A 27,994-nucleotide genomic window follows, 5' to 3' on the forward strand; every position below is an offset into this window, starting at 1 on the left:
GCTGTTTTAATGACACCTTGTCCAAAATGGTTAAACATATGTAGAGGCAGACTGGTTATAAAGCTAACAGGCTCACAGGTCCGTTTTTGTCATTACAGATTTTTATTCATCCCATCTGCTATATGTTGTGTGAAGGTTTACTTGTCCCTTTGACACCACATTACTCAGAAACACACATATATTCAACTCTGACTACTCTGGACTAATTTGTGACTGCTCCGCATTTAACCTTTGTCCTGACACACTTCAGCTGCACAAAAGAACAGAAATATAGCCGGAGGAGTTAAGCGAGGGGTGGTGAGCAAATTGTTGCTGTGTGATTACGGTGCTATGACAAACACTGTGCGGGGTGGTGTTTGTTTTTTAGCGCTTTTTCGAGTTTTTATTTTAACAACATAACAAACCCCAAGTCACCGGGTAAGGGTTGGGGACACGGTGATGCTCCTTTTTTTTCCGCTGCTTCATGGTTTCTCAGTTTGCTCCTCCTGCACAAAAGAAAAGAAAGAGTGGGAAAGGTTTTTTGGTTTTAGTGCCTCGGTGGGGGGAGGTTGGGGGATTTGAGGCAGCAGAAGAATGGGCAATGGAGTTGACATTGTTAAATTTCAAGTGTTTTTCAAGCAGTCCATTTACGATGTAACCTTAAACCCTGGGGTAACACTGAGACCTCTCTCCCCCAGGCAAGGTGTTGTAGAACATTTTACTACAGCAGCTTAGTCAGGTTAGACTACATGTGCTTGTGTTGGGATGTTTTGACTTATGGTTAGATACAATTTATTTTTCTCTAAAAAGCGTTTATAACTTAAACTCAAGTACAGTATTTTTTAATAACATTGAGTCCATGTGTTAAGAAAATACATTAAAAAAAATAGCATATAGTTGTTTTAGTGATGCTTTTTTTGAAGGAAGTGAGTACATATGACAAATAACACATCATAAATGTATTGCAATTTTTCAGAGATGCCACAGCAAGATAAAGAACACGCACACACACACACACACACACACACACACACACACACACACACACACACACAAAACAAGTTCAGCAGAGTGGAGGAATGAAAAAGGGCTTCAACTAATGATTTTTTTATTTTATTTTAAATTAATTATTTTTATGTTTAATCGATTAGTTGTTTGATCTATAGGAAGTCAGAAATCCAGATGTTGAGAAGCTGAAATCTGAGAGTTTGGACTTTTCTTTTCTTAAAAGATTAATCCAAACAATGAATTGACTATCAAAATAGTTGGCCATTCAATTTAATAGTTGGTAGCTAATTGATTAATTGACTTGAATTTTTGTAGCTCTAAATAACCAAATAATAGCCATCAGATGTTTTCAGTGTGTTCTTAGACCTTCATCGGCACCATCAACTCTCCCTGAATGTGAAACTGCCTCAGAACAAACCACTGCTCCTCTGTCTGACCTGAGAACTGGCTGAAAAAAGGAGAAAATGAAACAATGAGAGATCATTGGATGGATGAAACCTCCACTTAGAGAGAAAGAGGCAGATGTAAGGTGATTTGTCTACTTAAGACACTGAAGGTGTTTCAATTGTTGGTGGTTGTGAAAACAAGGGAGAGAAACTTCTCTATGTGTTGGTTGTCGGTAGGAAGCTGGATTTCTATCCAAGTACTTTTTGGATGAGCTTGCATCCTAATTTGTTGGATACTCTGCAAATATTATGTTGTAATTTTCGCTGTAATTTTTATAAAGTTTTAATATTTTTCAATCGCGCAAGTAAACATTTAGATTTCTAATATGTGGTCAGTTTATCCAAACAAAGCCTCTTTGGAATTTGCTCTAATGTTTTTGGAGATGTTTTGCAGCCGCTGGCCGGTTGAGACCAGCTGATCGTCTCCGCAGCTAGCAGCTAGCAGCTAGCGACTCCTGACATGGGTTAGGGTTAGAGACATGATCATCCATCGTCATTTTAGGGAGATATGTACTGCTCTTTGGTGATTTACAGCTGACTCTAATGTAACATTTAGATATATGATAGAAATGATTTTGTAATGATAAATGTTGGTCCTTCAGATGAAATGTAACAGTTGCAGCTACCATGTTGGTTTGTTTGAATATAAAGTGGACAGAACAACAGTGCTGCCTCTGGGCATCTATATGTACAGATATCAGTACATTAACATAAATGTAAAGGTATTCAAATGAACAGATAAGTCTTTTGTTTTATTTTACTGTTACATAACAGTTACTATTATTTTTACAGTTACATGACAGACTGAAAAACATAATTTACTGCATCTCTCTGTCAATGAGGTCATTATTTTTTTGAAGAAAAAAAGACTGTTAAATCTTTGAGTTGAGATTATTTTGTCATAGTACAGTTAGGTTGATGAGTTGAAGCTGAGCTGCTGCTGTCAGTAAGTACGCAGTTGTTCCAGTTGCAGAAAAATCGTACTGCATCCTTCCATCCTCAGAAGTTCGTACTACCGAGTTAAACTAGCCGAGCCCAAACTAGCAAGTACACAAGTCTAAACTTAGTGTATTTTGTACTGAGAAAGGCTGGATGTCAAATTAGCTTCAAGTCAAAGCTCGGCGCACTTCCTAGGAGCTTGGTCGCCACATGTTGCCTTGTATCACCACTTCCTGTGTCTGTCATTTCAAACGTCTTCATACATGGTCCAGCCATATATGAGGTTTTGACCTAGTGTTGTTTATTGTTACTAGAAACAGAATATCCTCACATTTGAGCACCTGGGACCAGAGAATGTTTGACACATTTTCTTGATAAATGACTTAAATGATGAATTGATTGTCAAAATACTTGTTGATTAATTATCTGCCAATCAATTAATTAATCAACTGTTTACACCAGCCAGGGTTATGGCCCTGCTTTGTCATCAATCTTTGGAAAATTGTGTGAAAGTGTTAAGTTCAGCTGGATTCTCTCAGTGTGTGTTCTTTGGGATTTCTCCGTTACCTCTTTTACCATCGAACTCAAGGAAAAGAAGTTAGAAAGCTTTTTAACCACACCTGCTTTTAAGCCCTTGGAGAAAAATACGAGCAACATTAAACACCAGAGGATTGTAGTGCCACATTATAAAGGTCGTCTTACACTCTCCTCATGGATACTTTTAAGAAACAGTGATAGACAGGAAACTAAATTATACATTTGGGGGATAAGGATGGCGATATAAAACTTTAAAAAATGGCTTTTAACTCTTTAAAAAATACTAATGTTCTAAAACAGCTGTGCATTGTAGTTTTTAGCGAGGAAATAGTGCATTTGTTAGGGACTATTTTCAGTGGCAGATTTGGTTCTCGAGTGAATACTTACAGCAGCTGGACGGTGTATGTGGGAGCGACTAAAAATAAACTACAGTGTCCATGTTCATCATGATGAAGGAACATGTCACCCGCTGAAACAGTATGGCTCACTGATATGCTTTCAATATTTTTTGTACAACAATTAAGCTCTATGGCATAAAAAGAATAAGCTATTTCAGGGTTTGGATACACAGACAATACTCAATAATAGAATCAATTCATTGTTGTTTTTGGTCTTTTCATTTAAAAAAAAAAAGGAAAACAGAATATCACCAGTATGTACTTAAGATCCAACTGATTGTAACAAATGATTTATTTTATGTGACATTTCAAACATTTGGGTCGAGAGCTTGATGGAAATGCTGCGTTTGTGAGTCAGCTACAGGTGGAATGTGGCTTTACATCTGGTCACGTCTCAGGAGTCTGCTCTGTCGACACCTCATCTGCACACAATCGTGAGATTCACAGCCCGCTGCTCTCTTGAGGATGTGTGTGTTCTTGTGTGTGTGTGTGTGTGTGTGTGTATGTGTGTCTGTGTCTGTGTGCATGTGTGCGCCTGCGTGTGCCTTATTATCGCAGTCAGGTGGATGAAAGAGGAGGGTGGGGGCAATTGTGTTGCTGATGTGGGGAGAATGGAACAACAGGGAGCTTCTTCAGTGACCGGGGCTGTTAATTAATCAAACACGCACATACACACACAGACAGTGATAAAGAAGCTATAGAAACACACACACACACACACACACACACACACACACACAGATACCCGGTCTAGTCTCTTTACAAGAGGCTTGAAACCATTCTACTTACTGTCGCCAGCCATGCCGGCTCTCTGCTCGCTGTATTTGCAGAGCCGCCCCTCCCCTCTCTGATGCTATGATCTAACTGCAGCCTCCTCCCCCTTCATAGACACACACACACACACTCTCTCCATGCTCACATGCCTGCGCATACATATACACACACAGACACACACACACGGGTGCTTATACACCCAGTACTCAGCACACTGGCAGCGAGTGGGCGTGTCTCTGCAGTTGGTCTTTGAGTATTTATATGTATGTTGTTTTGATTAAGTGGCGTTAGCATGGACTGTGGACTGTGTTGTGTCATTGCTGCGGCGTGAATGTTCATCCTCAATGGGGAAGGCTGTTGATCTTGTGGTTTTCAGACCCATACACAACATCTAGGTGGCATCTGTTTCAGAAAGCAGAGGAAAAGTACCGAAATACAAAAAAAAAAAAAACAATAAAGGCTCCTTTTTCCCTCCCCCTTCCCTCCCCCCTTCTCACTATTCCCTTGGATCAACAACAACTGAGTTTCTGCGCTTTTTTTTGCCCTTTGTGATCAAGGACTTTCAAATAAGCTTGCAGGGGGGTGTGTGCTTGGAAAAAAAGGTGAGTATAATATCAAATAGAAAAAACAAGTAGATAGTGGAGAAAACAAGAGGGTCTGTGGTGAAGCAGAGGCAAGTTTCAGATCTTTACAGTCAAATTCTCCGAGTGGGTCAAAGTTCCCCCTGGCAGCCGGAGACGCGTTCTGATTGGCTGTGGAAAGGTGAAATTAAAACCACGGTAAACTTTTGACCTCGCAGGAACTGGGAGAGGAACGCCCATCGCTGTAGCGAGAGCTACTCCTCCTCCTCCTCCTCGCCGTTCTCCCACTATCCCACCCCTCCCTCACTCATCCACCCCCCCTCTCTCTCTCACTTTCTCTTTCTATCTATCTATCTGACTTGTCCCTTCCTCCTCCTTTCATTCCCCGTTAGTCTGTCATCCGCTACTTGTTTTGCTTTCTTTCAGTCCAAGCCATCCCTCCATTTCACCCCCCCCCACCACCCACCACCCACCCCCAACCCCCCTCCATCTCTATCTCCTGCTCTCCTTTGCTGTCTCTCGTTCCCCCGATGAATTTGTGCCTTGCTGCATATAGCATGATGAGAGAGAGAGAGAGAGGGAGGGAGGCACAGAGCAGGAAGAGCTGGGGGAAGGGTATAGAGAGGGAGGAGACAGCCAGAGAGGGGGGATGGGAATAGAGACAGAGGGAGCAGTAGAAGAAGAAGAAGACATGGGGAGAGAAGGGCAGGAGGCTGGAGGAATGCAGCCCTCTTGAATGTGTGCCATACTTGCACAAACTGCTCCCTGTTAAAGAAGAAGAAAATCCAAAGAGGAGTGAATGTATAAATAGACACGTAACTGTGGCTCTGACTAAGATCTGCTGAGCGGCGGGGCGGGGAGAGCCCATTTTTACTGCTAATGGTTTCTCTCATTACACATCAAACGGCTTAGGGAGGGGGGGGGTGTTTGTGTGTGTGTGTGTAGCAGGCCGATTTTAAATGATTTCATGAGCCAACTAAAAGAACAGCCCCCTCGCTCACTGCTTTGATGCCGCGTGCATGCTCGTAGACACTCAGGCTTGCAGCTGCATTCGGTCATTAGCAATGTCTTAACTACACAGCGTGGTGGAGTGCCGTCTACTGTAATTGTTGCTGCTCCCAAGTATGCAATCTAGTAAGGATGTACAAGTGATTTCAGCATCATCCCTCCCTCTTGTTCTGCACACGTGCATGTGTAAACACAGTCGTGAATGCCTGTCATCATTTAGATGGTGCGTACACAGACGCACCGTCAGTTCTCAGATTTTAATGCGACTGAAGTAATCCGTTTTGGTTCGGATTAAGCTCTACGATGAGTCGAGGGGTTACAATAGCGAGGGAAAGGTGTGAAGGAGGCGAGAGCCAGAGCTGGTCGACTTGGATGAAAGGAAGCAGGAGGAGAAAGGTGTTTTTTTTTTTTCCCTCCTTGCCTTCTCTGCCAGTAAAAAAAAACACAAAAAACAGTGAGTTAAGAGAGGAGGCTGTGGATGTTATTGAGTTAACCAGACAGAGCTGGAGAGAGGGAGAGAGGGAGGGAGACAGAAAGGGAGGGAGAACAGTGGGAGCCGAGAGACTGGCTCGATAGACGAGTGGATGAGGGCTACGCTGTGGTGCTCTGCTTGCTCCTGCTGCACAGTGGGCACCATATGGTCTCATAATGTATGGCGCACACGTCAAGTTTGTTCCTCCTCCTAAAAAAAACTCCTCTTCATCCTCATCTTCCTCTCCTCCTTCCTCTTCCTCTCTCACACTTCATCTTGCCAGCCAGTTACTTCACCCAAGAGACAGCCCATTAGATTAAAAAAAAACATACACACACACACAGGCTCACCATGCATCCCATTAGGTAAGGAGCACCCCACTGACATGCACCCGCACCATCTTCAAGATAAGAGGCAACCCCCAACAACATTTGGGTCTTCACACACACACAAATATACATACACGCACACACAGTTAGATAAGGGCCCCACCCCCCTCTAATGGGAAAGAAGATTGATACCGACAGAAAAAAAAAAAAAAAGATTTCTCAAGATGTCGCCTGCTTAGCTCCTTCTGCTTTAAATATTTAAAGCAACCATGGTATGTTTCTTTTTTCCCCCCATTGTGTTATAATAAAAATTGTTGATTTTCTCTGATGCTAATACAAGTTTGCCAAGCGCACAGAGCAGCAGCAGCAGAGCACAGATGCGAGACAGTGGATCCCAGAACGTACAGCTGATGGATGCTGACAGTGATGTGCATGCAAGTGAATGCAAGTTGATTTCTGATTGGGGAATATAGTGTGTAAGGAGGGGATTGCTCTCTACTTCACGCTGTCGTCTGGTTTCAAGGTGTGTCGGCTGCTCTGTGACCGACAATGTGTGTGTGTATTTGTTTGTGGGTGGTTATGCATGTTGCCATGCAGTTTCCCTGCCTCGCTGGCATGTGCTTTTGTCTGTGGGAGTGATGGATGGCAGGCAGGCAGCTAATGTGATTTAGATGCTCCACCAGGAGAGTGTGTGTATGTTTGTGTGTGTGCAGTGGATGTGTGTGTGTCCTATCCACGTGTGTGCAGCTGAATCTGCAGTGTATGTTTGTGTATCTATCTCCCTCCCTCCCTCTATCTCTCGCTCCCTCCTCTCCTCTTTTTTTGCTCTTCTTCCTCCTCTCCTCCACCCCTCCCTTTGCCGTCATTTTTTTTCCCTGTGCTGTGCAGTTTTTGGACTCTGAGCAAATAAATGGTGTGTGTGTGTGTGTGTGTCTGTGTGTGTGTGTGTTTGGGGGAGTGTTTATGTGGTGAATCTGGTCCCTCACTGTCACCACGGAGAATGAGAGCGTGAGGAAGGAGGCGAGGAGGAAAGTAGAGGTGGAGGAGAAGAAGAAGATGTTTTCTCACTAAGACCAAACTGATGGGTTGCTGTGAACCAATTATGTCCCATTCCCACTAAGCAAGTCTCACAGCTTATTCGCGTGCACACACACACTTTCACAAACACACACATTCATCACACACATACATCAGCAAAAGAAGTGCTCTTTCTCCTCACAGCTCAAGCAGTGAAGAGCTTGAGTTTTATCTGCATGCAATTATCTTGTGAGAAAAACACCTTTACAGTGACACACTGTTCCCTCACACTAACTGCACTTTTCTTTTTTTTAATTCTTCTTCAACTTCACCAAGTTTAATTTATTGGCGTTTTTATATCAACATCTATACCATGAATCCTGAATTTGACATGAGATACTGAACCTATGTTTGACACACATTTGACCACGCACAACAGACTTTTAGCATGGGTTCATTCCTGCTGCACTAAACAATGATACCACATCTTGTTTATTTTCTAGACACACACTACAGTAAGTACTATGATCGCTTTTTGTAGAAGTTAAAATGCTCAGGCATCAAGAGGCAGCTTATTTCCAGCACTTGTCACTAAACGTTCAGGGATGGTGGGTAGCGACAAAAAGCTAACGTCTCTGAGGTTCATTATATGTATATGGGACCATGTTGATATCGTGCAGTAACGCAGTCACTTCCGGTAGTTGATTGGTCTGAGACACCTGATCTATTAGTGTCTTAACTCTCACTTCTGTTAAAGTTCATTCCTCTTTTAAGTGTGGTTCCCATCACTTCCCAAAAGCATTTATGTGTCTGAATAATTTATCTGAAAATTATTTGCAGCAGTAATGACAGGGCACAAAATTAGCACCAGCCACCAGCAAAATGCTGGTAAAACATACAAGTGACTCAACTAACTGGAAAAAGAAAATAGTAAACTGGTAATATATGACTGGTAAAACTTGAACATTCAATAGCCATTTGGCCAGTACAAAAAAAGTTAATTTTGAACCCTGAGTAGAAATTATAATAGTTATGTAATAATAAACAATTTAATTGCCAATAAAGCCATTTTAATTGTACCTTTTAGACACAAAACTGAACTTAATGTGGTATAAAATAGGCAAAATAACATTTCAAAAATTAATTGAAATAATCCAGTTTATTCTTTTGTTATGAGGGAAGGAGGTGAAGAGAAGAAGGCAGAAAACATCTCCTCTCTCCCCATGTCCTCTAAAGTGAAGAATGGAGGCAAAAATATTTTTATCACAGTAGATGTCATTTTATATTGTGATATTAATATACAGTATATTTTAATACAGTACATTCTGAAAATTAAGAAAATGATTAAAGACAGAATATGCACATGGGAACATCTTTTTGGTATATGTACCTGACAAATCATGTTATATTATTACACTGATATGAAAATACTGTGTTGTCATAAAGTAGTCCTGCACACTGATATTACCCTCAAAGACCAAATACACCCAGAGAAGAAAGAACAATAGCAACCATGGTACAGTTTAAACCTGCAGACTAATATTTAGGTAGGTGAGTGTTTTCTGGAGGTGGAAAGGATAGAGTGATTGTATAACACGGATCTGTCTGTTTGTTGCCGTGGCAGCAGAATGCCAATCAGAGGTGGGGCTTGAGATGAATGGGAGTGGCTTATTTATTGACCTGTTACACCAATTAGGCTTGTATAATCTGGAAAACAAACTACCCACCTCCTCCACCTATGTGACCCCATTGTGCCTGTGCTAAATGACATTATAAGGTTTCTCCCTTTTTTTAATTCATTTCAGAATCTGTAACTAAAAGCAGGTGACTATTGTTTTCCTGCAGTCTTGCTCCATTTTTTTCTTAACCCCATGAAGTCTGTAACTAGGTAATTTACTCTCTGTGATGACAAGAATGTTTTAAGTATTTAGTAAAGCTCCAGTCATTCGTTGCTCTTAGATATGACAGCCTTGCCTCTTGGTTCATTGTAAATTAACTTGCAGAAATGGTCCTCCATGCTATGATAATACATAGCCTCTGCATAATTGATGGCTTCCAATGAGGCATTTTATTTAACCTAGTTCTTTGTTTGACTGTGCAGGCATGTTAAGATTGTGTGGTTGATACATGTTGCATATGAAAACACTTTGTACATGTTCTGACCCTGACAGACACACATGCACACGCACACATACGCACACGCACACACACAGAATCATACATACTCCCAAAGTTAGTCCACGTGTGGCTGTCAGTTTTCTTCCTGGTGCCGTTGAAGGTGACAGATGAAGACGTGTGGTTTTACAGTCCTTATCTTATCAGGGCTATGTGTTGGCTCTGCAACATTAATCTCATCACTTAACACACAAGCATGTGTCCATTCCTTTATATAGCCTAGATTCTCTCCCCTTCACACACATGTTCTGGTTGGCTGGTTGGTTGTTGATTACATGCACTTTTGTTCTTGTCAGAGTTTTGAGTGAAATGCAAGATTACAGTTGAGCAAAACTTTGTAATGATCTCTGTCATGTCTCATTTACCATAATAATGTGCAGCTCACATTCTTGGAGAATGCTCATGAAGTTAACACAGAGGCTGAATGACCCAAACCTGACTGCAGCAAACACATTCACCGTTCAAACAAATGGTGTAGACATTGACACTGTAAACACAGACTGTGCTTTTATTACAGGTTCATGAAATCTTGATAAAGAAAAATAAGATCTTTATTTTAAGAGTGGCAATTTCAACCAAAAACCCAACATAATGAGTGGAGAAACTCAACAAATGCAGGCACAAGGGGTCCCAATGCAAGAAAAAGAAAGGACACCGTGATGTGAAGTGTTTCCACTTGCAAGTATTTTATTTCTGTTTCAGGAAACCTCAGAATTTATTTAGGTACTGTCACCATGGCCCCTAAGCAAGACAAAAAAACAGAAACTGTTCTTTTCAATCTTCATATTTAATTTTTAACACTTACCAAACAATCAGAAAGTATATGGTCGGTCTTGTCTCCTCAGTATAATTTATTCATTTTCAAATTTTAATGTTATTGAGTGAATTGCTGTAAGTCAGAAATGCTCCCTTTTACAGCTTATTGCCTTACAGCCTTCCAACCATAGACTGTATATGAGTCCAGGCCAATCTGACTTTTACCTGTTACTGCTTCGGTGGAAGGGGCAAAATGCTGCCCTGACATATTTGTCCTCACTTACTCAGAGTTTCAGATTTAGAAATAACTTTGGATGGACAATATATTTCACATTGATAGAAAATGAAAAGGAGGTGGAGTATTAATCTATGTCAGAGACTTTTTATCCTTTCATATTACTGCTGTCACACTACCAAAGAGATTTGCATACATTGTTCTGGACATTTGCCCTGGAGGTAGTGACCATTTTATACCATCTACCCCCCCCCCCCCCCCCCCCCATCCACAAATTGTGAGGACCTGAAAGAAATTGTGATATTAATGTCATCCCATGTTAATTCTGATTTACTTTGGGTGATTTGACTTTGGATTGGGTATTCTAATCCCTGGTTCTCCCCTAACATTTCCAAAGTTTTGATTGTCAGAGAGGCTGCTTGGAACACAGCCAAAGCTATCAATCATCCGACTGACTGGCAGCATTTCAGGCACCAACGGAATAACTATCTCAGAATTATTGGAAAAGCCAAATCTGACTTCGACTTGTCCTCCCTTGCAAATACCTCTGGAAATGCAAGTGAATTTTGGAAAATTATCAAATCCTTGAAAACTAATTACCCTGTCTCACTCCCCCCTAAACTCTGCTTTGAAAATGAAATCATAACAATCAAATTAAATTTGTGTGAGGTCTTTAATCATTGTTTCATTTCATCTGGTTATATGTTTACCAAACATTGCTGTTCACCACTGGCTCTCCATCTGCAGGTCCTTAACCATAACCAAATAAATGTTCTTTAATATAGGTAAACCGAAGTGGGGTGTATAGTAAACGGGTTAGTTTAAACCTTAACAAATCTAAGGGTGACGACAATTTAGATCTTTCTTCCCTCCTTCGGCTCAGTGCTGATTAAATTGTATCACTTTTAGCTAACATGTTTAACTTATCATTGGCCTCAGGTAAAATTCAGAAAAACTGGAAATCTGCACAGTTAATCTAATTTCATAAAGGTAGGACTGTCCATTCTCAAAATTGTCCTTCTCAGGGAAAACCCTGGAGTCCCTAGTACATTTTCTACTAAGGTTATTTCCAGAGTCAAAAAATATATTAGAGCAAACAGGATCAAGTCATAGCATAACAACAGAAACCTTGCACAAACATCAACACTGTGCTGCACATTTCATAGACCTATCTAAAGTATTTGACTCAGTCAATCATGTTATTCAATCTGTGCTCAATTGGAGTAGATGAACAATAGATTCAGTGGTTTCATGAGTATATCTCAAATAGAAGTGCTCTTAATGTTAGAATAGGTGTGCCACAAGGGTCAATTCTTGGTCCCATTTTATTCATCATATATATAAACAAAATCATCTCTGTAACTCCAAATTGTAATGTACATTTTTATGCAGATGACACTATATTATATGCCACTCCCTCTTCTCTTAATCTGGCCATTACAAAGCTACAGTCTACTTTTGATACATTTAAGATCTCTCTCATCAAACATAAGCATTTTCTAAACTAACTTACTTTGTGGGGAGACATGTTACATATTTAGTGTCTTTATCTATGCATGGACAAAAATATTTACCCCTTTCTGACTTCCTTATTTTTCAATGGTTTGTTTGTTGAGCCATGTCTTTACTTTAAATGACAGTGTCTAATGCACATGAGTGTATTTATGTTGACAACCAAGGTGTATTGCATATGTGATGATGGCGAGCCGTTGATTTAAGGGTGGGGAGGTCTGTAATTCTGCCCCCCAAAAAATTATAAATCAAAAACTGAAAGACACAAAAACTTAAGTTCTTGTTCAGATACTTTTTTTAGCCTCTACTTTACTCCATGACTGTTATGAATAAGTACAGCTACTACTATCAATGGCCAATGTTGATGACTAAATCGTAACTTGGCTCTATATATCTGTATTGCTGCTATTTTGGTCCTCATATTAGATCATGTAACAAGGATAAAGGAGTTTATGGCCCACAAAACCATAGCTAACCCCCGCTGAGGTAGCTTGGCTAACACTTTTAAGCTAAACTGTAGACAACTAAGTTAATTGGGAGAAATTAGAATATAAACAGAAATAAAGTAATGTGTAGAGCTAGTGGAGCATGTGTGCTGTGATCCTTGTTGTTTACTTTTCAAATATGGTCTTACAATACTTTATACTCATTGAATTTTGAGAGAAGAAAATTGCCTGTTTTATTAAATTGAGTGTCAGGCTGTACTCAAAACAGATGTTGTTCCGTAAAGTCATTTTAAAGTGGCCTCGAGCTATTGTTACAAAAACCTGATACAATACTTTTTCTTTCATTCTTTTTATGGTCGCTTCTTTTTAATAGCTTGTCCACCCTGTGAGTTAAGTTAGCTATTTGTGTGACTGCAGATTCATTGTTGTGTACTACAATGTAGCGTGGTGCAGTGTGCTGTGAGTTTGGTTTCCTCTACCTTCCTGGAAAGGATGACTCATGCAATCGCCTGTTTCCTTTTTTGAATATGTAAATGCATGTTTGAAGGCAGCCTACTGCCGACACACCCTGGATGGCTGGATGAGTTTAGTTTCAGACCTGCCTGGCCTATTTCTGCCCTGAGCGAGTCACTTTCTCTGTGCTCTTCCTCATCTTCCTCCACCCCCTCTTATCCCTCGCTGAAGTGTGAAGTTTTGAAGCAGCAGGCTGTGCGCTATGATAGCAGTAATTGGTCTAAAGATGGAAAGTTCACTCTCATTTTGTCACTGGACTAAGAAGCAATTTGTTTTCAATGAGTGTTTTTTTGAGCGAGGCTAGTTAAGAACAATATAACATCAAAGGACTATTTAACTGCAAAGAAAAGGGGTTTTGGATGATCTAGACAGTGGAGAGACTGGCACTTTTTGTCCGAGCTGAAAAGCAGCGCTCTGTCTCGTACAAGTTCATTTTAGAGGGAGTGGGGTAGCTGAGAATGGCTCCCCTCTTTAGTACCCCCTCATCTGTGGAAGCGAGCTTTGGACTTGGAGTTTTTTATTAGCCTCTGTGGTCTGATTTGTTTAAGGGAAGGCAAGGTGCCAAGATGTGGCTTGGCTCCTATTTTGCTCCAGTGTGAGTGCTGGATTTGTTTGAGGGGACGGGGCAAAGCAAAAAACTAAAGCGGAGTCACCCAGAGTACACACAGACTTACACACAATGTACTTTTATGCGTTTTTCACTGTGCTGTTATATATGCTGGCTAGAGTACACAATTTCCCTTTTTCACAGTCATTACAGATGATGGACACATTGAGAGAAAAATCCTGTCATAAAAAAAAGCAACAGTAAGAAGAAGGAGGTGAGGAGAAGGAAAATAATATCACAAGAAAAAACAACCAGTGGATCTGCCTGAATTTCATTTGTATCTCTCTGTTGCCTGAAGATGTTTCTTAAAGGCACAGACCCTTCTGGCTGGACAGCAGTGTTTTTTTTTGTTTTTTGTATGTTCTTGTTTAAATCCTTAAAATGACATCTACTCCATCTCCCTCATTTAAAAAATCCAGAATTTATGAATATATTAGCATAGACTTTAAGCATAAAGCTGTTATACAGACAAGAGCTGGGCAACAATTTATCTATACAGGTCATATAATTATTTACTGAATATGCAAAGCAAGGCAAATAATGCTTTAATGAATACTGTATGTATATTACAATACTCTATTTAGAGAAGTGGGTTAATGTGCATAACCCACCTCACATTAATGTATCAATAACTGAGGCTGCAAATCATAGCGATATCCTAAGCTCTATTTGGATCTAGTGGCTCATGAAAAAGGAGGTATGCACAATAAAAAAGGTTACAGATGCATTTAATCAACATTTCCACATTTCATATCCTCTGTTGCTCATTTCATTCTCAGATTATAGCTACAATCTGTAAACATTAATTAAGCTGCCAGCAAAACCGGCACTGTTTCTGCCTTCTCAGTCAACAAAAGATGATTACAGATATAAAGTGAATCTATGAGTTTTAGTTATTTATAACTTTAGTTAGTTGCAAATGTTGCAAGCTGAATCTAATCAGGTTTGATAAGGGATTCAAAAGGATTTGGATTTGATAAGAGGATTTGATGCGGATTCAATAAAATGCTGCTGAACCCCAAGCCTCGGCATGCAGGCCTAATGACAGGTTTGCAACTGAAACCAGTTACCATGTTCAGGTTTTGTTGCAGTCGTGAGTGGAAGCTGGTTAAAGTAGGTACCTGCAACTGGTCAACAGCTATGTCTTAGAAAATATTTCAGATCACATGTTTTTCTTCTAGACTTGTTTTCAGTTTATTTATTTATTTATTTATTTTTTAACTTCTGAGATGTGTTTTTCTGGTCAAGCCTGGTTCATGCTTGGTGCATGACAGAAACCTGACTGGAGATCTGAGTCAGGCTGGGTTTGTGGATCCGTTTGTCTAATGATATATTATTGATTTACTGCCCAGTCCTACTCCTTTATCTGAAGTGGACATATTAACAAACACATCTATAGTTATTGTGAATTTAGTGCTTGCGGTCCACTGCTGGAGAAACTTCACTTCACAAATTCACTGAGTCTAATGCAAGTCCAGAAGGAAGTGGACTTTGTTACCAAGAGGAAATGTGGTCTCTCTCTCTCTCTCTCTCTCTCTCTCTCTCTCTCTCTCTCGCTCTCTCGCTCTCTCTCTCTCTCTCTCTCTTGCTCTTTCTCTCTCTCTCTCTCTCTCTCTCTCTTGCTCTTTCTCTCTCTCTCTCTCTCTCTCTCCCTCTCTCTCTCTCCCTCTCCCCAACAACAACAACAACATTCACACAGTAAAGTCTGCACGTGGCTCTGACTTTTCTTCTCGGTTCAGTTGAAGGTGACGGATGAGGACATGTGGACAGTTTTACCATCTTTATCTTATCACAGCTGTTTGTTGGCTCTGTGCAGCTTTACAATCATTACTAACACACGGACTGAGGAAGAGCTCATTCCTTCATATTCTGTTTCTGTCTCAGCACATAGCTCGGTCAAGATAAAGTGACGGAAAACGACACAATACGGTAGCTCAAGAAAGGTGCAGTAATCATAGAGCACTACTGTATGGATAAGTCCGTGTTGATCATCATTCATGGGTGGTTTGTGGTTGAGCCCAGAGGGAAACTGGAGCACACAGGTTTGTCTTTATTATTTTTTCAGTTCATGGGCTCAACTACCCAGAAATTATAATACAGTAAAAAAAAAAAAAAAACATTAAGAGAGAGATAATAATCAGCAGATTATTTTGTAGTCTTGTTAAGCAAATATCCCCTCAAGTGCCCTTCAGTTAGCACTTGTGGGCTATGATAATGCTGTTTTTCTTCTTTTGGCATGTGTCATCATGATTTTTAACATTTTTTGCCACAAGACATGATTTTGCATTGCTTGAGTTTGATGATAAATATACCAAGTAAACTATAGTTAGCAGTATGTGTCAGCATGAATGGAGGTCAGATTTTTTTTTTATTTTAAGATTTATTTATTTTTTCATTTTTAGACTTTATTTGTAATATAGTGGCATACAAGCTGACAGGAAGCAGGGAGAGAGAGTGGGGGGAATGACCAGCAATTATGTGGCACACACTTTAACCACTCTACTACCCAAGCTCTCCTGGAGGTCTGATGTTAAGTGAGTTTTTAAGGCAATATTAAGCGGCACAGAGGCCCAGTAAACATAGATTCATCGGCTGTGAATTCTGCAATTTCATGTAAAGCTTCTCTCTTCAGACTTGTAAACATGTGAGGCTTTGAAACGCAGAATTGTCACTGTGATATGATCTCAGCTGTTGATATCAGCTCCCTTTCTACTGCTGATGATATACTGTGCAGTTCAAGTTCATGAAGTTAATAGCTTCTGTATGAGCATCCACAGTAAATTGTGAACTCTGGCTGCATCTTTATTGCATCTTTAAAACTGTTGCTTTTACAAGCGAAAGATGCTGTTGTATAAGATATTTATTTTTGTTGCTCAACACAAACACACACACATTCATACAGCAAACGCTGAAGGCTTGTTTAGTTCTGTGGTGACGTGTAATTGAGTAGTAGAAGAGATAAACAGACACGTGTTGAGAGGAGGAGAACGGACTGTAAAAAGGCCTCGGTGACGACAAGCTTAACATTTCTTCACTGACTCAACCTCTGCATCTTTGCAGCTCATTCACACGGCTTTTATATTCAAGGCTTTACGACTGTATGAGCAGCGCCACATGCCGTTAACTACCATTTTTATTCACTCTGGTTTTCATGGCTGTGTCAAAGTGAGCACAAAGAGCCATAATGATCACACTGAAGGCTCCCTTGTCCCTGCTCGTGCACAGCGCAGAGCACTTTTTCTTTTTTTTTTCTTTCAAACTTTTGCACAAAAAATGGAGTCGGTTACTCTTTGTCACAGCTGAGCTATAAATTCTTCCCGCTTAAGCAGTCGCACTCTGGCTCTCTATTTTTCTCCCCTTTCAATTAATAGGAAACACATCAGTTGAAGGAGGGTCTTTGTTGGTGTGTGAGAGTCCATACATCACCTAAACTAGAGCACCCTCCTCCTCCTCCTCCTCCTCCTCCTCCTCCTCCTCCTCCTCCTCCTCCTCCTCCTTTCTCCTAACACACTCACACACACTCTAACACACACACCGACAGTCCCCATCTGCTCCCAATCATGAGTGCAGCCAGCGGTCAGGTCGCTGACGGTGAATGGCACACATGCAGGCACGCGCTAATACCCACACACATGTACACATACACAACATAGACATGCTAGGCAGAAGTCAGACACACACGCATGTCCTGAACTACTTGGTTGTAAACGTGCGCTCTGACACGCTCACACATCCTCTTAATAAAAACGAAAGTAAGCGTCTCTTTCTCCCACACACACACACACACACACACACACACACACACACACACACACACACACACACACACACATACAAACACACACAGAGGCACAGTGACAGATGAACATGAGACATCCTGGTGGCGTGCTTCACTGATGACAGGGTGTCATGGAAACGCCCAGCATTCTCCATGGTTACGCACTCTTTACCCCCACGGGATACTCTCTTATGATTGTTCAGACAGAACACTTGAGCTACTACAACAACTCAGCGTGGCCAAAACACACACACACACACACACACACACACATTCACATATTGTTTCTTATCAGGATCTAAATGGACACAAATTAGCCTATTATGTGCTTTTGGGATTAAGGCAGTGATTTAACCTAATAGTCTGTTTTTGTGCTCTTTCTCCCAGTCCATAAAGCACGGGCGATATTTGCCAATAGAGGCTTGACGTTTAAATCCAGTCTTATGGATCTGGAGTGCACATTAGTGGAAGGAGGTGGAAGCTTTTGCCTTTTATAGTTTAAGCGACTGGCTGAATTTTGGATCGCATGCTGTCGCCACTTTCAGGTTTCGACCGTTTGGCTTCCTGTAAAACTTGTGTCTCAACATCCCTTTTCATATTTGTGCGTAGGTGTATGTGTGTGTGTGTGTGTGTGTGTGTGTGGTAGAGGGGGGGTTGGTCTGTCAATGGGAGCGGTCTGTGTGTTAATGCAAATGCACTTGAGCCACAATGTGTTTGCTCTGTACCCGTAATGAAGACAAAAGCACATAGCAAGGCACGGCACAGTTCCTACTGATCATTAAGCTGTTAATGCAGCATGTGCATGTGTCTTCAGGCCGCAGATTAATAATGCTGCTTGTTATTCATTAATATCACCATAATGAACATGCACTGTGGAGCATGATTGTTAAACTTTTTTTTTCTTATGTGTGTGCTTTTTCTCCAGACTCCATTGACCAGCCCACATAGGACCAAACCCCCAGAGTGAGGGGTTGGGGGGGCGATCTGATCGTCCATCATCTCGGTACCGTCACAAGGTGGGCTAACATCCCATATGGTTGGCATGGTAACGGCCTGCTGGGTTTAGGTTGAGCGGTTTGCCAGAGACAGTTTCTTGTTGTTGCCACATTCTTGCAACATCCTCCTGACCTGAACGCAGCGAACAGTGTTTTCTGAAGCAAATGTTTTATGGAGGTGTTTTGTGTTTGAGGTTTTTTGGATTTTTGTCACCATTTCTAACTAGATGGCAGATGGAATAGTTTTGGAGAAAGAGTGAAGGTGGTGGCAGTAACAAGAGGGAAACAAAGAGGATGATTTTCAAGCAGATGAGAAAATGAAGAGTGGGAAGACAGCACGGAGACAGGAGGAGAAATCAAATTATTCTTTGTGCTCTACCTGCCACAGAGGCTGAAAGAGAGCATTAATCTTTTACCTCTGTCTGCAGGTGACAACAACACACACATACACAAACACACAAATGTATCCAGACTTGTAACCACACCACACCACACCACACTTTCTCTTTCGTTCACGTGCCCTCTTACACGCGCTTCTGCAGACGCTTTGCTGTTGCACAGATGGCAGGAGTGATTGTGTGAGGAGTGAGGTCTGTACGAGGACCGAGATTCCATTTCATGGCAGCGGGGATACCGGTCATGAACAGGAAGAAAACTAGGGAGGGTGAGAATGAGGAGAAGCAGGTGGCTCCAGAGTTAGAGTAAAAAAGTAGAAAGTCCCATTAATTTTCTGCATAGATAATGTTAGGTGACTGGCAGTTGGACCAATTCCAAGGCTTGGCTGGGCATGAAACTCTCTAGGTTGAGTCATCAGTGCAAAAGTTGAGCAACGGCTTTAAAAAACATCTGGTTCTTAAATAAAAATTCAAGGGTATAAGCCTGTTCGCATGAGACATATAGACTGAACATCCAGTTGTGTGCACAGCTCACAGTGGGCTGAACTTGGGCTTCTCACTTTGTTAAAAACCTGATAACACATTTAGCAGTTTACTTCATTTTTAGAATTTGAGTCAGTTTTGGATGAATTCAGCAACTAGGTGCAGTGTTTTTTTCCCAGTTGCAATGATAAGGCATTTTTAATTTGCCTTAGGTCATGTTCATGCATCTGACTGGCATACAAAGTAAAAACTATTGTGCTCAACCAAAAGACACAGAGAAGCAGTGGTGCATGCAACCAAAGCCAAAGTCCAAAGCACAAAAAGTGGGTTCACAAAAGAAGAAAAAACTGAAATGGGAATTTATAGCTGGGGTAAATACTCAACTGTACTGGGTTAGACCAACTTAAACCTGCACAACCTTTCCTGTTTAAGTCTCAAAAATGAGTGGTCATCTGGGCCAATGTTGAATTTTCTTTATAAAACAGTGAAACCTGTCTGTAATAATAAAGTAATTAAGAAGAAGCCATATGATAAAAGTAAGTGTCGAGAGACGATTTAAAAGAAGGCAGTGTATTTTCTAGTCTAACATCCTCAGTTAAGCTATTCCAAAGGGTTGGAGCCCTGACAGCAAAAGCCCTGTCCCCCTTGGTCTTCAACCTTGACTGGGGAATAGCTAACAGGGCCTTATCACAGGATCTCAAGCTTCAGGCTGTCAAGTAATGATTTAGAAGCTCAGCCAAGTAGTTCAGTGCCATACCATGCAGGGCCTTAAAAGGCAAGACTAAAATATTAAAATCAATTTTAAAATGGAGAGGCAGCCAATGAAGGGAAGCTTAAACAGAGGAGATATGATCACGCTTTCGTGATTTGGTTTAAAGTCTGGCAGCTGCGTTTTGGATACCCTGAAGCTGTGCAATCATGTTTTGGCCCAGGTATGTAAACATGACATTACAAAAATCCAGATGAGAAGTGATAAAAGCATGAATAACTCTTTGAAGATCATTGAAAGTGATAAAAGATTTAATTCTCAAGATGTTTCTCAAGTGGAAAAAATATGGCTGAGCTAGCCTTTTAACATGGGACTCAATAGTTTGGTTCTGATCTAAAATAAGTCCAAAGTTCTCGGCAGTGGGCACAACATACTGAGCTCCAGAACAAGTACCAAGAGCAGGCAGAACTTGGCCATATGTGTGCTCCGGGCCTGTAATAAAGACTTCCGTTTTGGAGGCATCCAATTCTTAACCGCAGCCAGGCAATTATGCAGGGAAAGATCATTTAGCTGATTCGGATGGTTTGCACGACAAGTATAGCTGAGTATCATCTGTGTAGCATTGACATTAAATATCATGCTGTTTGATAATGTGACCCAAATAAAATAAAATTGGTCCTAGATTGGAGCCCTGTGGCACCCCATACATAGACAATGCTTGAAAGGAGGTAAAGCCATCAACAGGCATAATAAATTTACTGTGGGAAATATATGAAGTGAACCATTTGAGGGCAGTCCTGGAGATACAAGTCCATGTTTCAGCCTTTCAATAATAAAGCTATGATCCACTATATCAAGAGTGTCACTATGAGCTCAGAGTAGTCGGAGCAAAGCAGCTATAGCTCCTGCCATGTCACTGGTGTGAGTTTTCATGGCCAGAATAGGTCCGTGTGCCTCTGTTTTGTCAACACGGATTATGAAAGAACGGCTGGCTGGCAGGCAGACGGAAGGCAGGCGGGGGAGGCGACAGCAGGGCTATTTGCATCACCCAGCCTGAGCATGCCCGCCCCTCTAACTATGTCACCTTCTCTCTCTCTCTCTGTCTCTCCCTGTCTCTCTCCCTGTCTCTGTCTCTCTCTCTCTCTCTCTCTCTCTCTCTCTCTCTCTCTCTCTGTCTCTCTCTCTCTCTCTCTCTCTCCATATCTACTCCCCCCTTTTGTCACCAACAACCAGCACCCTGCCCAAACCACCCTGCCTTCATGGCCTCGTCCTCCCCAAAAAGCATGAAAACAGACGTTTGTCAAACACGCAGGAAGTTTGATGCCAGCTAGTGCCACAATTCTGCTATTTCAGCATTTGAGATATGGCAAATGAACATACTCGCGCTAACACAGAGAACGCTTCAATTTATTATTCTTTTCATTTATTTGGCTTTCTGTGTGAACCTGGAAGCTCACACTAAGCTGCAAGAGTTTGGATTTTACCCTAATTGAAGCTGTAAAATTGACTGAATCCACTCTGGGGATTCCCAAGATGTTTCTGATGATGTTTCGACGAGAATCAAGTTGCCTGTGTGCAGACTGATTAAAGATAGGTCTACATTGTTTTTGTTCTTGCTCATTTTTTCCTGTGTCTGCCCCCAGTAACTCTTTCCGACACATTCTTATTTGTTGCATTGTTTTTTTTTCCTCCTCTACTGTGACTCACTCTGTCGTGGGAGGTCTGTCGTCTCTCCACTTCTGTGTTCTGTCTTCCCAAACCGAAATTTTTTGCTTTCAGTTTTCAGCTGCTGTTCATCCATTTTAATTCTGCCTCCCTAGAGTATGTTGTTTAACTCGCTAGTGTTCTTGAAGCGTTGCTCATATCTTTTATTGTGCACACTGTACTATGAAACACATATACACACACTTTGACAGAGAAAATATTTCAAGAAAATAAATTTGACTTGAATGGAAGAAGTTATGTTAAAGGTAAGGTCACAGCTTTCTGCACAAAGCCTCCAAAATAAATAGAACAACAAATCTAGTGTTGAGATAATTCAAAAATCCAATTACATCCTGTTAAAACCATAATAGTAAAAAGTTTCATGACTATTCAAAAAAACTAAACCCTAAGAAACTAAAGTGCTCCTAGAGGTTAAAATGGTCATGTATGTATGTACAAAAAAATCCCAGAAATTCCCATTTTAGTGAGCTTAAAATATAAAATTCATTGTGTGGGTTGCAGAAGACAAGCTGTTGGCCCATTAAAGTCACATTGGGAGCATGAAATTCCCCAAGAATGCTAGTGTGTGTGTGTGCAAAGTTGCAAAGTTTTTAGCAATTGAGGAAAAACTTAAAAATAAAGATAATTCTTACTGTGGACGTAATGATTGTGCCGACAAAATTCCATGGAAATCTGCCCATTGAGCCTCTTTTAGACATGCATTTCGTTATGTAAATGTGATGGCAGTTTTACATGTCCGTCTCGTGTCTGAAGAGGCACCTGAGTCAGCTTTACATAAAAGTCACAACATCAAACTTAATCGGTCACTGTCTGAATAAAGCCATGAGGGACATTTATGTAATAGACACCTGCGTTAGATAGATGATGTCAGCAATGTCATGTAATCCATGTGTGAAAAAGGCTTTAGATGTACATACTGATAGTTCTTCTATACAAGAGGAAAACTTCATCCTCTGGGTACCATAAACATATACAGCACATTTCATTGATGTCTGGCCTTTTCATTTTTGAGTTTTGGGGGTATTTTGACAGTGATTGTGTCAGAGTTAGGACTCTTACCAGTAAACTCTCCGTCTCCTGCCTGTCCTGGAGCTTGTGAACTTGTTTTGTTCATGTTTTCTAGCTCATGAGTTAAGCTGTTTCCTCTAGTTTCACCATGAAGCCATAAAGTCTATGGATCCCAGTGAGCAGTGCTCCCACTGGGTTGCGGGCTCCAGGGTCACTGACAGGCTACTGTCCTGTAGAAGACCCCCAGGTGATGCCACAGCAGTGTTGACCTGAGTGATCCCCCTTTCACACCCGTCTAACGACCCGGAAAATACGTGGGTCAGCTGTTAGCGTGAAGCCGGCAACCTCTCCAGATGACTTGGGTCAAGATCAGGGTTGAGCACCAGGTCAAACTTTACCCTGCTTAGAGTAAAAGTTCAGAGCTGATTACTTGCATGGGTGCACTCACCTGTACATGTCAGTAGAATATCTGAAGACTCTCCTGTGGCGGCTCAGTCAGCTGGAAGCTAAACTCCCGGTCCTGTTCCTGTTTGTTCCTCTGGTTGAGCCACAAGAAGCCAAGCAGCTGCTGTCTCGTAACTACCCTGATTAACTGCTTCCCGCTATTGCCTCTGCCTCTGATTAATGCCTTCAAGTCATCTTCAACCATATGATTTAGTCTATAGACTTAAATGAACATGCAGCCGATCAGAAGCAAGTGCAGAGACCATATGGCTTGGGGAATATGTTTGTTTCTGTCTAACACTTAGCTGTGGTGACATGACTGATGCCTTCATTTACCTCTTTCTCTAGTTATTACATCTCAGTTGTGTTTGAGCTCTGTGTTATCATGCTTGGTACTCTACACACACTCCCTTAAAGCTCCCTTAAAGGTGCAATGAGGCGGAAATTGAAATTTTAACAATGGATTACATGACAACTTGTATGTGAAAGGGGTCGCTCATAGTGACGAACCGAGAGAGAATAATCACTCAACTCTTCTCAGCCGTAGCGTTTCAGCTTCTTTCAGCTTATTGTTTAATTTTTTTTTTGTTCAGTTTTCTCGAAATATATCTGTTACCTTTGCTGTAAATAGTCATTTTCTTGATTCAAGTGCCACTGAATTTTTTACTTAATTTGTTTCCTCTATCCACATATCTGGGTTTTTTTTATTTGATGACATTTTCAACATAATTTTCAATCTTGTCCAAAATTTTGTCAACTTTAAAAGGATTCAAAACATGGACAGATTAAAAAAATGAAATTAAGTTGATATGATTTTAGAGGATTTTAGAGGAATTTAAGTGTTTGAGATGGGTGAATTTCTAGAATAATTGTAGTGAAAAACTGAAAACATGTAGACTAGTAAAAATAAGAAAATTAAGTAATTTTTAAAGAAATGTTATGAAGATAATTTACCGAACAAATCTTAAAATGTATGATCACATATTAACCTTGGCATTAGTATGATATTGTAAATTGTTGCCTCTTGATATCAAATTATTTGTATTCAAAAAACCCCAATAAGATGTAGCTTCAGCGTACACCTTATTCAGGCTGCAGAAATCTTCATGTGTGTTATTTCCAACTGTGAGATTTGAGTAATTAATTCAATTATTTTTTTCCACCTCGCACCAACCTTTTATCATTTCCAGAGTTTCTCTTCAACTTTTATTCATGCTCTAAATCAAAATGTGCATTAGCTCAGGTGCAAGGAAACTAACTTTGTACTTTTTGCTCTACCCTCACTGTCTGACATCTCCTGTGTCTCACACTGTCCTTTTTAAATTGCCGTCTTCATGCCCATCTCTCCTCTTCCTTTTGCTGCCCTCCATGCTGCCATCACCCTCTCCCATTTCCCTCTTTACACGTCTCATTCCCACTGCCCCCTGCTGCTGTATTGTACCCACCGCAGCCCCGCTGCCTCTCTGCCACCAGGCCCCACTGCCTGTGGCGTGTAATTGACTTTCTCCCTGCACTGAAAAAGTGGGCGGCCCGCGCCAGACTGGAGGTGACCCATTTCCCTGGGGCCTCCTAATCAACCATTCTCTGGGGCCGCCTCATTCACTCTGCAATTAGAGCAACTCCCCCTTTGAGAACTCCATCAATAGGCTGTCAGGCAGGCAGGCGGGCGGGTGTAGAAGCAAAGACGGAGTTTCACTCAAACACTTTGGCTCGTTGAGTTCTGAGCCCTCCAACTTAATGCCTCCTCCTCTCTGCTTTTTGCCTCCTCGTCTCCCTTGTGGTAGGTTTCATCAGACAACAGCAAGTGGGGTTTCGTCTAACGATGAGCAGCAGACAGGCACACAGGGAGGCAGACAGGAAGATAGGCGAGAAAAGACTCAGGTAGGCAAGCAGACAAAGGCAATGAGACAGACAGAGAGTCAGATGGGAGGTACTCAAGGGAGAGATTAAAAGAGAAATTTGAAAGAAACTCAAAGCAGGAGGGATTGAGCAAGAGGATCGGCGCGTCCTCAGAGCATCTCTTGCTTTTAGAGGAAGATTCATGAGTATTCCCCGTTGTTGTCTTGCAAGAGAGTATACTTGTGTTTCTCCTGGTCTTTAAGACGTGCATGAAAGCAGCCGTCATATTGATTCTGTCTCAATAAGAAGGTGTCTTTGCCGCCTGTTTTAGCCAAATATGATCATATTACAAGCCAGGAGTGCGTGACTAAAGATTAGAACGTTCTCTATCCAAGAACCAAAAAAAAAAAGAGAACGCAATCAGACGTTTTCGTGGATTGCTGTGATCCCACCAGAAGGAGCCTGAGATGATGGTGCATAATGATTAAATAACAGGCATCACTCCCCTGCCGTTGGCCTGATTTGCTATGCAGGAGAGGCAGTGCTCTGGTCAGAGGATAACCATGTAATCAATGGAATGAAAAAACTGCTCTGGCTGTGAAGGTTAAGAGGGGTACTGGAGGCTTTCAGCCCACTCTGTGAGCCGTACATGCATTCAAAACACAAACCAGACAGTCTGAATGTTACATCTCCTCCTCCTCTTCCTCCCCTCTCACCTGTTCCCCTTCTCTCCTGTCTTTCATTGACATGCTGTTATCTCTCTTTCTCTCTGCTTGCTCCCTCCCACCGCCACTTCGCTCTGACCCCACCCCCCCCTCCCTCGTATTTTTCTTCCTCTGCATTTTTTCTGTATATCCTCTGTCTCCCACTATATTTTTGCTCTCTCTCTCTCTCCCTTCATTTACTTTCCTTCCCTCCCTCCATCCATCCTCCCTCCCTCCTACCTTTCCCCAGTGTCAGCCGCTGTCACTGTGGCAAAGAAAGTGACCAATCAGAGCTCACTTCACAGCACTGGCTTCTCCCTCCCGCTCTTATTTCTCCAGCTCCTTTCCTCTATTCCCTTCTCTACCTCCTCCTCCTCCTCCTCCTCGTCCTCCTCCTCCTCGCCTCCTTTCGTCCCATCTGCCTCTCTTCCCCGCAACCTTTATCAGCTCACTTCCTGGAGACAAAATGTGATGCATTATGGGAGACAGACGGCTGTCTAACGGGGTTAGTTGTGCAGCGTGGCTTATCATCAGAGACACTGCTAATCCTGTGTGTGTGTGTATGTGTGTGGATACACCATATGAGATGATGAACTCATACATACACAGGGCCACACACACACACACACACACACACAAACAAACACAACCTCACATGCTTACTCTCATTTTCTCTGAGAAGGAGGAGGAGGAGGAGGCCGACGAGACATGTTTATGTTCGTCAGTCTCTGCCAGGAGAATACGATTTGCATGATATAAGCATATTTTACCCTGCTCTGTACTGTTTTGCACTGTATCCACTTTGCCTGTGTTTATTTTTGCTGAGTTCAAAAGTACGATTCCCATGTCTTCACAATTATGTATATAATAAGAGCTAAAAGGCTAATAGGGACTATATAATTCTTCTATCCTTGCATTAAAGCCTTGTTTTCACCTGTGCGTTTGTGTGCTTCTTCCTCTCAGGTGCTGATATGTTTACACCATGAGTGGATTGGGGGAGAACTCCATGGAGCCTCTGAGCTCAGAAAACCGGAAACGCAAACTCTCCACTTGTGACACGCCTGGCCTTGGGTGAGCGTGCGTGCGTGCCTGTGTATGTGTGTGTGTGCATGAATGTGTGTCTCTGTCTGATCAGCAGAAGAGAGGGGAAATGCAAAAAGTGGGCTACTGGGTCAGTGGTTTCTCTACACTAGGCCATGTGGTCCCTCCATTGGTGTATGCACTTAGTTAGTTTTGGATTTTAAAAAAGCCCTTTCAAGACTGAATTTTATGATTTAAAAAACAGATGGTTTTTCTTTTCCTTCCTTCTATTTTTTAACCTCATTGAATCTAAATGCTTTTTTCAAGAGAGGCTTCCCCAATAAATACAGCACACAATGTAAAAATACAAAATACAATATATTTACAGTCATTAAAGAAATATGTAAATGGACATTTTGAAAAATAAACTTATTTGGTTTTTCATCTTTTACCAAATATGCTGCTTATCTTAGCATAAAGACTGGAAACAAGAGGAAACAGTTAGCCTCACTGTCTTAAAGTAACAAAATCCACGTACCAGCTCCTCTAAAGTTCACTTATTTGTTTAATCTGTATGAATATTAAAATGTAAAACAGGCTATTTCCTGGTGCAGTAGATACAATAACTTCCTTAAAGTCACTTTTTCCTGTACATTTTCAACTTGCCAACAGGCTTGTTGTCTCCTGTTTCGAGTTTCCACTGTCGGCACTGACCCTAAGCTGTCAATGAGCTCCAACCACCACAAAAGCACTACCAAGTTTTTCTAGTATTTTTTTTGCTGGACAAACCCTTAGAATAAAAAAAGCAATCAAATCAGTTTCCCTGCTTTTTTAGACAAACTGTACCTTGCAACCACTCGTGCATTGTTTTCAAGTATATTTAGCAGAGTTAACATTACTGTAGCTCAACTTTAATCTCTGCACATTGCCCCCTGCAGGTGTGAGAGAAAGCGGCGGGAGCAGGAGAGCAAATACATTGAGGAGCTGGCAGAGCTGATCTCAGCCAACCTCAGCGACATCGACAGCTTCAACGTCAAACCAGACAAATGTGCCATCCTCAAAGAGACGGTGCGGCAGATCCGCCAGATCAAAGAGCAGGGTGAGTGGACACAGTTGTCTGAGACCCTGAAGGCTACTGTAGGCTGCAGCCACACAGGTGGAC

At 41.5% G+C, this 27,994-nt stretch overlaps 1 protein-coding gene across 3 annotated transcripts in view; it reads left to right on the plus strand.

Moving 5' to 3' along the window:
• Positions 1-27,994, plus strand: part of LOC128356914 (nuclear receptor coactivator 3-like) — a 60,028-nt gene that overhangs the window by 16,092 nt on the left and 15,942 nt on the right. The window contains exons 2-5 of one of the 3 annotated variants that reach the window (XM_053317102.1): positions 18,436-18,526; positions 18,733-18,933; positions 26,776-26,883; positions 27,771-27,931. In XM_053317102.1, coding sequence (XP_053173077.1) covers positions 26,795-26,883; positions 27,771-27,931 — 250 coding nt within the window. In that variant the 5' untranslated portion in view covers positions 18,436-18,526; positions 18,733-18,933; positions 26,776-26,794. Of the gene's footprint in view, positions 1-18,435; positions 18,527-18,732; positions 18,934-25,053; positions 25,151-26,775; positions 26,884-27,770; positions 27,932-27,994 lie in introns of all 3 variants that reach the window. The other 2 variants (XM_053317101.1, XM_053317099.1) reach the window with 2 other exon arrangements.

Source organism: Scomber japonicus, chromosome 4 (genome assembly GCF_027409825.1).
Source record: "Scomber japonicus isolate fScoJap1 chromosome 4, fScoJap1.pri, whole genome shotgun sequence".
Taxonomy (NCBI): domain Eukaryota; kingdom Metazoa; phylum Chordata; class Actinopteri; order Scombriformes; family Scombridae; genus Scomber; species Scomber japonicus.